General features: G+C 46.2%; 1 protein-coding gene across 4 annotated transcripts in view; it reads left to right on the plus strand.

The window, feature by feature from the left end:
* The window catches only part of RIPOR1 (RHO family interacting cell polarization regulator 1), a 1,579,345-nt gene that overhangs the window by 436,458 nt on the left and 1,129,943 nt on the right, over positions 1-12,944 (plus strand). For all 4 annotated transcript variants that reach the window (XM_085639402.1, XM_085639400.1, XM_085639399.1 and 1 more), the window contains exon 5: positions 6,858-6,881. In XM_085639402.1, the coding sequence (XP_085495528.1) occupies positions 6,858-6,881 (24 nt within the window). The remainder of the gene's footprint in view (positions 1-6,857; positions 6,882-12,944) is intronic.

The raw sequence follows: 12,944 nt of genomic DNA on the forward strand, positions 1-12,944 counted from the left end.
TACTTTTGCAGCTAGCGGCAATGAATTATCTATATCTTCATCCGGATCATTAAGCTTCCTGGCCCAACTAGCTTCAGTTCTTTCGAGGTCATCCGAGAATTTTTCTAAGATACTCCTATATATATTTTTAATCTTACAATCAGAACAGGCAATTGTCTCCATCAAAGGTATCTTATACAAACTTATATCATCCCCGATTTTCTTAATAAATTCTCTGATTTGTACGTATTTAAAGTACTGAGTTCCCGGGATGCCATATGTTTGTTGTAAAGTAGTAAAAGGAAGTAATTGACCTAGATGCATCATATCCTTAATTTTTGTCAAAACATGGCACTCCCATTATCTGCCCATTATATCATAAAACTGCACGGGAAAGACCGAAGAGCGCCAGAGAGGTGTATATAGGGTATATTTGGAGAACTTCATAACCTTCAATCAATCAAAGCATTTGTATAGCGCGCTACTCACCCGGAGGGTCTCAAGGCGCTTGGGGGAGGGGGGTCCGCTACTGCTCGAATAGCCAGGTCTTGAGTTGCTTCCTGAAGGCGAGGTGGTCTTGGGTCAGGCGGAGGTGGGTGGGGAGGGAGTTCCACGTCTTGGCAGCCAGGTAGGAGAAGGATCTTCCTCCCGTAGTGGTTCTTCGGATGCGGGGGACGGCGGCGAGGGCGCGGCTGGACGATCGAAGCTGGCGGGTGGGGGTGTAGAAGGTCAGACGGTCGTTGAGGTATCTAGGGCCTTGGTTGTGTAGAGCTTTGTGTGCGTGGGTGAGGAGTCGGAACGTGATTCTCTTGTTGACGGGGAGCCAGTGCAGGTTTCTCAGGTGTGCGGAGATGTGGCTGTGTCGGGGAATGTCCAGGATGAGGTGTGCTGAGGCGTTCTGAATGCTCTGTAGTCTTTTCTGGAGTTTGGCTGTGGTTCCGGCGTAGAGGGAGTTGCCGTAGTCCAGTCGGCTGGTGACGAGGGCCTGGGTGACCGTCTTCCTGGTTTCGGTGGGGATCCACCGGAAGATCTTACGTAGCATGCGTAGGATGTTGAAGCATAATGAGGAGACGGCGTTGACTTGTCTGGTCATGGAGAGGGAGGAGTCCAGGATGAAGCCCAGGTTGCGTGCGTGGTCTGTTGGTTTCGGTGTGCTACCCAGGGCAGGGGGCCACCAGGAGTCGTCCCAGGCGGAGGGCGAAGATCCCAGGATGAGGACTTCCGTCTTGTCTGAATTCAGTTTCAGGCGGCTGTTCATCATCCACTCGGCTACGTCTTTCATTCCTTCGTGTAGGTTGGTTCTGGCTTTGGCGGGGTCGTTGGTGAGGGAGAGGATCAGCTGGGTGGGGGAACAACCTTTACAACGCAACTTTTACAACGCACTACCATTACAACGAAACTGTTACAACGCAAATGCATTGACAACGCATGCCATTACAACGCAAGTCTTTACATCGACTTGCACTAGATGGCATGCTAACATTAAAAATAGTGTAGTTTACTATCCAAACACCTTCCCTACTGTTACGTGGACTGGAGTTAGAATAGTAAATTACACTTTTTTAATGTTAGCACGCCATCTAGTGCAAGTCGATGTAAAGACTTGCGTTGTAAAGACTAGCGTTGTCACTGCATTTGCGTTGTAAAAATTTCGTTGTAACAGCATGCGTTGTAAAAGCATGCGTTGTAACATCATACATCCAGCTGGGTGTCGTCGGCGTAGGAGATGATGTTGAGGTTGTGTTGACGTGCGATGGCCGCAAGGGGGCTCATGTAGACTTTGAACAGCGTGGGGCTGAGTGATGATCCTTGTGGTACGCCGCAGATGACTTTGGTGGCCTCGGATCTGAACGGGGGGGGGGCGGATTCTCTGTGTTCTTCCGGCGAGGAAGGAGATGATCCATTCCAGTGCCTTCTCCTGGATTCCGATGTTGTTGAGGCGCTGAATTAGGGTGCGGTGGCAGACCGTGTCGAACGCCGCGGAGAGGTCCAGGAGGATGAGTGCCGCTGTTTCCCCGTTGTCGAGCAGGGCTCGGATGTCGTCAGTGGCTGCGATGAGGGCGGTCTCGGTGCTGTGGTTGGCTCTGAAACCGGACTGTGAGTGGTCGAGGGATCCATTTGTCTCGAGGAAGGCGGCCAGCTGTCTGTTGACGGTCTTCTCGATGACTTTGGCAGGAAAAGGCAGGAGCGAGATGGGGCGGTAGTTTCTGAGGTCGGTGGGGTCCGCTAATGGTTTCTTCAGTAGGGCGCTGAGTTCGGCGTGCTTCCAGCTCTCTGGGAAGGTGGCGGTGTCGAAGGAGGCGTTGATGATGTCCCGCAGATGGGGTGCGATGATGGAGTCGGCCTTGTTGAAGACGTGGTGAGGGCAGGGGTCGGTTGGTGATCCAGAGTGGATGGAATTCATCGTGCGGATGGTGTCTTCGGCGTTGATCGGGGTCCAGGCGCGGAGGGTGGTGGTGGGGGGTGTTGGAGCGGTTGTAGGGTACGTCGGCAGTGCGCTGAAACTGTTGTGTATGGCTGCGATCTTGCTGTGGAAGAACGAGGCGAGCGAGTTGCAGAGGTCTTGCGAGGGAGTGATGTCGTTGTTTCCGGCGCTAGGGTTCGAGAGCTCTTTGACGATGTTGAAGAGTTCCTTGCTGTTGTGAGCGTTGTTGTCCAGTCGTTCCCTGAATGCGGTTTTCTTGGTGGCGTGAATCAGCTGGTGATGTTTACGAGTGGCGAGCTTGAGGGTGGTCATGTTGTCTGTAGTAGGGTCTTTGCGGCAGGCTTTCTCGAGGGCCCGGCAGTTCTTCTTGGAGCTCTTGAGTTCGTCGGTAAACCAGGATGCTTTCTTGGTGCCGGGTCTGGCGGGGGGGGTCTTCAGTGGAGCGAGGTCGTCTGCCCAGTTGCTGATCCACCTCGTGAGGTTGTTGGCTGCTTGGTTGGGGTTCGCTGAGCTGGCGGGAGGGTTCTGGCTCAGGGATGTGGTGAGTTGGTCGGCTATGATCTCGTTCCAGCTTCTGCGGGGGAACTGTTGTGGGTGGTGGTGGAGCGTGGTCCTTCTGAAGCTGAAGTGGACGCAGCTGTAGTCAGTCCAGTGGAGTCCGGTGGCGTGGCTGAAGGAGACGTCCTTGCTGGAGGAGAAGACGGGGTCAAGCGTGTGGCCGGCGTAGTGGGTGGGGGTGGTCACGAGTTGCTTGAGTCCGAGGTTGGCGAGGTTGTCTAGCAGGGTGGTGGTGTTGCGGTCGTTGTTGTTCTCCAAGTGGAAGTTGAGGTCCCCGAGGAGGATGTAGTCGGCGGAGGGGAGGGCGTGCGGGCTGATGAAGTCGGCGATGTCTTCGCTGAATTGTGTGCGTGGTCCCGGGGGTCTGTAGATGAGGGTGCCTCTGAGGGTGGTCTTGGGGTCGGTGTGGATCTGTAAGTGCAGGTGTTCGGCGGCTGTGAGGGTTTCTTCGGAGTTGGTCGTGATGCGGATGGTTTTCTTGTGGACGATGGCGATGCCTCCTCCCATCTGGTTGATGCGGTCCTTCCGGGTGATCTTGTATCCGTCCGGGATGGCGATGGCGATGTCGGGTGCTGAGGAGGCGTTCATCCATGTTTCCGTGAGGAAGGCGACGTCTGGGGCTGTGGTGTCGAGGAGGTTCCAGAGTTCTATGGCGTGCCTGTGGACGGAGCGAGTGTTGAGCAGGATGCACTTCAGGTGGTTGCTGCTGGTTCTCGTCTTGGCGGGTGCGGTGCAGGTCCGGATGCAGGAGTGGCAGGTGAAGGGTCCGTGGGTGCGTCCTGGGGTGGCTTGGTGGCAACCGGGGGATCGGCCGGTGGCGAGTGCGCTGAGGATGGCGGCGTCGTACGTCCAGTGGGTGGGATGGCATCTGCGGGGGCCAGGGGCTCTGGCGCTGGGCGCGGTCCAGGCGCGGACGGGCTTACCTTTGGCGCACCTTCGGCGCGCATAGGGCGCGCCCGCTGCGCGTACGCGTGGACTCCGCCATAAATGGCGTAGTGGGGGGGCGGAGCGAGGGAGGAGCAGCTGGGAGGCGGGAGCGGGGTGGCGAATGGGAAGGGAAGAGGTCTAGCGAGGGAAGGGGGCGGGGCCGCAGGGGAGCAGCGGCGGGGAGCGGGGTGCGGGGTGCGACGGCAGAAAGGCGGGAAAAACGGCGGCAGTGCAGAGACACTACACGGGAGGAAAACAGCAGGCACAGAAGAAAGCTGAGAGAGGCACCACAGAAAATACCACAACAGGCAGAGGAAAAGCAGAGAGGCACAGGGGCTGATAGACAACAGCAGTAATATCAGAGAAGGGCACTGGGGAAATAGCACAACAGCACAAGTCGGGTAGAGGCACAGGGGTCACGCCTACAGGAGCGGATTAGGAGCTACTGCCTGGGGGACTGAAAGGCTGTTATTGTGGCGGGGTGGGGGCATTGGAATGCCAGTTTTGGGCAGCCATCACCCTAAAAACAAGTGCCCAAAATAAAATCCCTGGCATTTAGTGGGCTTTGTGCCCCCCCCCCCGGGGGAGGCAGAAAGACTGAATTTGGCCAAATTGTTTTGGGAGGAGCAAACACCCTTGCCCAAGGGGCCGCTCCCCCATCCACCCCAAGAAGGGATCCACTGGGGAGGGGTAATATTGGAAAGGGGAGAGTCTCCCTTTTCCAGTGATACCCCTCCCGTCTTTCTACGTGCTCAGGGGGCTGAGCACGTAGAAACTTTTACACCTCCCAGTATTGGGTTCCACTCAAACCTGCTGGCTAAGACATTGTCTGTTACCAGTTTCATCTCTATGGTTTAACGTATACCTCCATACAACTACACCATACTGCTATTGCTGCATACATGCAGGATAGGGAACATTTTTTGCTTTTCAGAATTCCAGTCATTAAAGTCTTTATGAAAGGTGTTCAAAGGGTTTTCCCACCCAAAGTTCCACCAGCCCTGGAACCTTAGGGCAGTTCTTGGAAGACTCATGAGTCCCCCGTTTGAGCCACTGTATTCTTTCCCCCTGCAGTTACTCTCTTGAAAGTTAGCTTTCCTTATAGCTACACCTTTCTAAGATGCATTAATGAGCTCAAGTCTCTCACTGTACAAGAACCTTTCTCCTAGGTTCATGCAGGTAGGATGTCCTTAGGACAAAACCCAAGTTTCTTCTCAAGGTTGTTACCCTTTTCCATCTCAATCAGACTCTGTAGCAGAAAGGGCCCTTCACACATTCGATTTTAAAGAACTCTAATGTACTATATTGGCCAAAAAGTAGCCCCTTGAAAGACTGCGGGGCAAATTCTACCAGGGCCAAGGCTACTACCACTGCATTATTTCACGGCATGCCTGTTCATGACATGTCTCTGGCTGCGATGTGGCTGTCAGTTCAACCACATGAATGTTCAGACTCTGGCCTGAGATGGTATCTTTGGAATAGCATGGACTGCACACTAGGTCACAAGGCATTCAAGACCTTCTAAAGGCAGAATTTGTGCTCTACAATTACCAAGAGCAAAATATAGTATGAGTAGTGAGACACTAGGATTTAAAAAAACAGCTGAGAACTCAGACCCTGCATCAAAGTATAATGGAGAGGCCTGTGTATTATGAATTTTAGCACATTATTGCGAAAGCGCTATACAACTGCTTGGAGTCATATCTGGGTCCCAAGTAGTGACAAGGCTTTCTATTATTGTGTGTTGTTTCTATTTGTTAAAAGAGTCTCTGTTTTGTAAATACCTATAACTGGATATTTTTATTGTGTTATTGCTGTATCATAATCTGAAGTTCATACCTTCCATCATTTGCTGGAGTATATTTAGACTGCTCAATCTAGCAAGCCTTAACATGGAGGTGTATGAAGGTTCCAGAGAAAAGGCCTCATGCTGCATTGTAGGGAAGTCTCTTAACGGTGTCCTTCTAGGACAGATGAGATGAGTTCTTGTTTCACGGTCTTTTTTATATTTTTTTAAAAGGCAAAGTCTCAAAATACAGTTACTCTGATTTCAGACTGCTGAGCATGCAGAAGTGATCTAGACCGATATGCATCTCCTTTGCCTTTCCTTAATGCAAATAACTGTTTGGTGTCTTGAGAATTCCATGTTAGCATGATAAGTAACCTAGAAATAGTAAGAAAATAATGTTTTGATAAGCCAAATGTTAGGAGGAATATAAGTAGCATCTTGGAAAAGTATCGTTCCAGGCATCAAGGTAAGAAGTATCATGGCTCTCAACATGCCAACTGGTAAGGGTAAGATGCATTCTTATGAACTAATACTTAACAAGTGATGAGAGAAGGTGTAATGTGGGATTTCAACACACCAAGTGGTTGGGATGCAGAGTACCAAACGGCCTTTAAGGGGATAATGCAGGATAGGACGTTTACATCTCACTGCATGTAGATGTTCTCCAGTGCCCAATATTTAATTCTTGGATTTCTCTAGCTCCTTGGTGTTCAAAAACTGGGAGTTTGAGATCACATGGCTCTTTTAAACTTGGAAGTCAAAGACTTTCTAGATCTCTTAATCTTGGTATCAAGGGAGGGCTTGTGTTCTCTTATTTATTGTTTTAAACCTCCCCTACCCTGCTATGAGCTAGATAAATTGAGATCGTAACTAAACTGCAATCATGTGCTTCTATTGAGAATTCAAAATGCCTACTGTTTTTAATATGGTAAGCAGTATCTGAAATAAAGGAAAAAAGTTGCCAGTGCTTGCACACTTAGCAGAAATGCTGGGCCAGTTCCACAGACCACAATGCGTAAATGGAGCTAGAAAGGCTACCCTTTCCTGTTACCTCCTGCCCCCTCCCGTTAGCTTCCTGGGAGAGTGCAGTCAGGACGTGGTGGAGCACCATGGTGGGGTGATTGTGATACATTTGGGTAATAATGAGTATGTCTGACATATTCTTTGCTTTCCTTCTAGGGTTTTGTCTACGACCTGGACAAGGTGAGTTTCTTGGCATGTGCTGTTTTTGTCTGTCCTCAGTGGGATGCTGTGTTCTCTTAAAAGTGCTATGCATTTCCCAAGCAAAAAGTGGATGAAGCCCATGGATGATGGTGGTCGAAGTGGGCTGAGAACAAGCGAGAAGGCAAAAAGAATGCAGGGAAGTGTATAATGGAAAGGAGACATTTTGGAATTAATGACAAAAACTGGAAAGATCATGGAAAAGGGAGACCCTTTTAGAGTAGTGTGGGCAATATAAATGCCTCAATGGAAGAGAAGAATAAGCAAACACCAAAGGCTTCGATAGGGTGAAAAGTATGATGAAAGAGAGTGTAGTGAAGAATGGGAATTTGGGTTAGACTATGGGGGAAGCAGAGTGTATAAAAAGAGTAGGACTTAAGACTGGAGGGGATGGTTGGGAATGAAAGCTGGACTGTGTACAAGGCAGAGAGAGATGCTCTGTCACATGAATAAAAGTACTTTAGAGAAAGTCGTGAGCATATAGTACTTTTGTTCCCTGGATGGCCTAGCTTTATAGTGCACTAGAAAATTCAGTCACCTTTGAAGTGGGAAGGGGCTCATTCATTACATTTGCCTTCCAAACGACCCAAGGATTTTGTAGATGTGCATCTAAAAATATTTCTTTAGAGTTTGAACCAGAGAACGACTTCGTAGGAAAGCCAGGGTTGATGAGGAGGTGGGTTGTGTAAAGAAGCACAATGTGTTTACTTATGCAGTTTTCTATAGGGCGATTAAAAAATGACCAAATAAATGCTGATAAACAGTTTATGAATCATATTTCATTTATTTTAAGCTTTAAGAAAACATCATGTATGACACAAAAGTACAAAAGTACATTTCATAGATGGTTGGGGGGGGAGGTAGCTTTTATCTACTTCGCAAAAAATATTAGAATTCCCTTCTCTGTGATCGGAAATATATTGCATCTCTCTTATTGGTTAAAAATATTAATTTTTGTAGTCAATTTATGATCTCATAGCTAGCGTTAGGATTTCTTTTTAACAATACTTAATTGGAGCCGGTGGATGCAGGTGGCGTCTACCAGCTCTCATATTTTTGGGACCAACACTTATTTTACCTCATCAAACCTTGATCAAGTGTAAGACAAAAAAACACAGTAGGGAGAAAGAAAGGAAAGGAAGAGAAAGATGATAAACCAGTGTCAAAGGGAGAAGGAAGGAATGAAAAAAACCCTGCAAGAGTGAGATGAAGGGGCAAGGAGTCTCTAGTGGTGGATTTATGTGACATGAGATAGAATCAAGACTACTCAGGCTTGGTATTTGGCAACACAACTTTCGCATTGGCCAGCTGGCAGCTTCTAAGGGAATCTTTGGGCCCTGGAACTTATTCTTTTACAAATTAAGCACTGCCTTTTAGTGAGAGTTTACACTTTCAAAGTTCAATTAACAACATAGACAGGCACAACTAATCTGTTTTGCCTTCATGCTTGGCCACTAACAGGTTCATACAGAAGAGAAATTAAATTGTTCTCACACTGAAAACAGTTCATTTCCTAGATACAAAAGAAGCACATACAATTATCAATATTGTTCAAAGAGTCTGTGAAACAGGAGGATCATCAAATTGTTTTTAAAGGTTGCAAGACAGCCAGTAGAACGTAGAGTTGGTGAAAGCTAACTCCAAGTTAACACTCTTCTGGTGTTGGCTTGTTTAAACCGAGGCAGCTCAAGGAGGAGGTATTCAGCATTTCCTAAACTCCATTGACCACCAGAGATTTTTTGTTTGTTAGCCAATTAGGAAGGAGTGGATGTAATGAGGACTTTGTAGGTGAAGAAAGCCATCTTGAGTTGTGCTCTTCCTTCAATAGGAAGCCATAGTAGCGTTATGTGAATTTCTTGCATACAGTGACAAAGCGAGCAGCCACATCTAGAACTACACTAAAGGGGCTTGACGAACCTTTGGTAAATGATGAGAGCAAGTTTCCATGATCCAGTTTGGAAAGAACAAGCGACTCAACTAAGGTGTTTCAGTCTTGTTCCTCAATAAACTGCTATATAACCCAGAACAGTTTAAATTAGTAGCATGCGATGTAGCTATAGCATACTTTTCCCTGTGTAGCTTAAGTTTGTTATTGAGAATGAAACTAAGGGTTTTGAACTTATCAACAATAGCCGGCTTACAATTGTATATTTCCTGGTTGCAGTATATACACTGTACAAATCCTAATCTTATCTAATCCAAGAGAATGCAGGATGCTGTCCACGACTCAACAGATAGACTGGATTTTTTTATTTGGATTAACAGAAACTCAGTTTTTGAGAGGTATGTGTACTGTAGGGGCTATATAAGGTAGGGTGAAAGCAAGTCTGAAAGCAAAGACCGGGCTATCTCAATTTGTTTTGGCACCGTAGCCATTTCTTTTTTGCAATTTCCCCAACCTACACCACACCACCATACCCCACGCTCCCTCCTTCTAGCAAACCTCAACATTTGGATGCTAACATCTAATGAGGCTAACTAGACAGTCACCATGAGATATTGTTAATGTGGTAGCACTCTACAAAATCCTAAATAAATGTGTTTTTTTCAATAGGAAGAAATATCTTATGTCCTCCTTCCCCAGCACTTTAAAGCAACATTGGGGTGCATAATACACTTGAGAAATCACTATTGGAACAATTGGTTCTGGGACGTAATTCCAGGAAGTATGCACTGTTGTGTTTAGTGTAAATATCTAGTCTTGAACATCTACTTAAACAGTGGCTTTAGCTTATTACTAAGCGCATACGCTACAATATTGGCCGTGCCCAAGATCTCAACCGTTGGTAAATTTGAGAAGCCATGATTAGACAGCTGGTCTTCTGGATCCACAGTTTGCAACATAATCACCACACCAGCACTCTCTGTTTTTATGTTTGCCACAATTTGTTAACATTTCCGTTTAATAGAACATGCAGTCAGGCACATAAAATGGATTACCGTACGTTTTGCAGACACCTTGCTGAACTGCTCTATCGCTGTTCGAAAATGTGAAACACCAAGGTATTCATAGTAACCTGAGCATATCAATAAACCATGGTTCTGGTTCCTAAGCTGAAAAATCATTAACTTAGTAGACATATCACAATTTTTCTTAGAGATTCTGAAAAACATAGTATAATCAGCATTATGCATTTTAGATATAGTCTGTACTTTCAAATAGAAGAGTGTTGAGATTTACAAAATTACAGTGTTACAAAATATCAATTGTTTGATTATACAACTAGTTTACTTTTCAGCTTACATTGATTAAATTGAGACACAATGTACCGTGGGGTTTGTATTTCTATCCTAGTATTGTGACAGTGTCAGACTTATTGTAATACACATCCGTTCAGACCTGCGGTGTCTATATATGCAGAGCGATTCCACTTCTGGGGCACCAGTACTTGACACGCAGAGGGCTTGCTATACCCATGCTAGGATTGAGTCAACCTAAGAGCTCTGAAATTATCTTTTAATATAGGCCTCTATCATGACCTACGCTGTATGGCTTTCAACTACTTATATATCCATAGAGCTCTTAGAGAGATTGTGAAAGATGACCCACTATTAGTTGTAAAAATACAGACGGGCAAAATTACGTTTCCTAGTTAGCAAACGGTGCCTCTGGCAGATTTATAACCTGAACAATTGTGATTTCTCAAGTTATCTAGAAAAGAAGCTACATGTGTGAGGAAGCCATTGACTACCAACACAAAAAGCAGTGCTAAGGGAGGTTACAATCCCAAGTATCATTTGAGATGTCATCAGTGATGCCATCAGTGATGTCACTGACCATATCATGAATGATGCAATATGTGACATCATCAGCAGTGCATTGTGGGCGCGCGAGTTATAGTTAGCAGAACTAACTACAACAGAGGAATTTCTATGGTTTTGTACGAGTGAAATGGCCAGCTAACTATAACACCCCTGAAACCTATGGATTTTCCTGTGTATTTCTAAGGTTTTTTAAATGATAATTTCTAACTATAACGTCTCTGAAACCTATGGTTCTTTCAGTGAATTTCAAAGGTTCTTTAAATGCTAATTTTTAAGTGTGATAGTAGTTATACCTATTTTTTTGTACTGATGTTCTACAGTTTTTTAACTGTTGATTTATAAATATTTTATTCATTAAATAACATTATATATTTTTCTGAAAATTGCACAATTATTTTTTTAAAACAATTCAATCTGAAATATTGATTACTTTTTTTGTTTTCATTTTTTATTTTAAAATATTTATATTATTTTCTTTAAAAAAAAATATTTCCAATTTTTTTTTGGAGTTGCGCACCCAAAGCGTACCCATCACGGTGAGTGCGCCGATTCTAGCCGCCACTTTAGAAAAGCCGTGAAGGATCCGCGTACGGTGTGCGACGGCTGCATGTTTTTCAGTTACATCATATACATTTAATATTACGTGATGTGCGCGATTGGTATGTGACCAGTCCGCGACTCTTGCTCCCGCGCATTCGTGACACATGCGCATTGTGGTACGAGATGCTTGCGTGGTGGTGAGTCCCGTGTGACATCATATACGTGCTGGGGCATGCTGGGTGCGCGACTCCCGCAAAAAAAAAGTATGTTCTAAAATGATATGTATGTGTCTTTAATGTACATATTAGGGCAAGAGATTATCTAAGATATTCATAAAAATAATATATTTGGACTTATAATAAACTTACATTATTTTTAAATATATTTTCGCGAAGTCGGGTGCGTGCATTGTGAGTGCAGAGTGCGCGGGTCCCATGTGACCTAAAAAAAAAAGATTTCATTGGTTCATAACATTTCTCACTGTAACTATTGAAGGACCCCACCCATTTTAATCATTCTTGTTGGAGCATCTTTAGAGAGACATCTCTTTTCCTACAAGAACCCTTTTTACTTGTTTTTTTTGGTGTTTTTCAAAAAATATCAAACAAAATGGCATCTGTACAGCAGCAAGAGGAAGTATCTTCTGAAGAAGAATTCTTGCAGGAGGCACCACGTCCACAGAGGCCGGAATCTGTCGTGTGGAAATTCTTCACTTTTCCACCTGGAGAGAAGAAAGTAAATGCGAGAAAGGTGACGTGCAAAATTTGTGACGAGGCCTGTCAAGAGGCAGTAAAAAAATATACTCTTGTGGCACTGCTTCTATGTACAAGCATCTCTGGACCACACATCCTCTCAATCTTGCTCGGGAGGAAATGAGGCGATCGGCTTTGAACCCCTCAGCTGCTGTGGCAAGTATGTCTGGAGCGTCCTCAGGAACACCTGCAATGGACATTGGGCCAGAATTCGCCTTTCTCGAGCAACACTGCGTGAAGTGTAAGAAACATATGCTTCGGTGAGCAGTCGGTGGATGCAGTTTGTGCTGCGCAACGAACCATCGTTTTGCAGCGTGAATCTTTCTGGATTCACTATGCTGTGCATTATTCCGCGATCTTGTGGTTGGGTCCGGATTTGTAGTCTTCTTTGTTTTTCTTTTTTATTTTTTTGTAGCCCAGGTGGGCGGCGACGACCCACCATTTGGTGCACCTCCCGTGACGTCGTCGTGCTTCCTGCGGAAGTCCCACCTTTGGGGCGCCATCTTCAGATTCTTTTTTCCGCCGTTGGGTCTGGATCGTCATCGGGAAGCTCCAGAACTACATTCGAAGGAAGAAGAAGAAAAAGCGAGTTTCGTCGATAAATAACTACGAAGATATCACAGGAAAGGAATATATTACATCAGGAGCGCGAAGAAGGAAGAGTTCCGCCTTTTTCTTCGACGCCCTTGGAGAATGTGCACTCAGAGGCCCTGAGCGCAATGGACAAGACGCCATTCAAGTTCTGCCCTAACTGCCACCACAAGTTCGCGCAGAAGGACCAGCATCCGGTCTGCAACCTCTGCCTACCGGTCGACCACCAGAGCAAGGACTGCAACGCCTGCTCAGCCTTCGCGCCGAAGACGCTCCGGGTGAGAGAACGTCAGAGAAGAGCCAACGCCAGCATGGATGGCATGGGTAAAGCCCCGTTGCTCTACGACCTGGGCCTCTCCACAGACGATGAGGACAACGTTGCCGAGGGACCCGAAAA

This window comes from Triturus cristatus, chromosome 12 (genome assembly GCF_964204655.1).
Source record: "Triturus cristatus chromosome 12, aTriCri1.1, whole genome shotgun sequence".
NCBI lineage: Eukaryota > Metazoa > Chordata > Amphibia > Caudata > Salamandridae > Triturus > Triturus cristatus.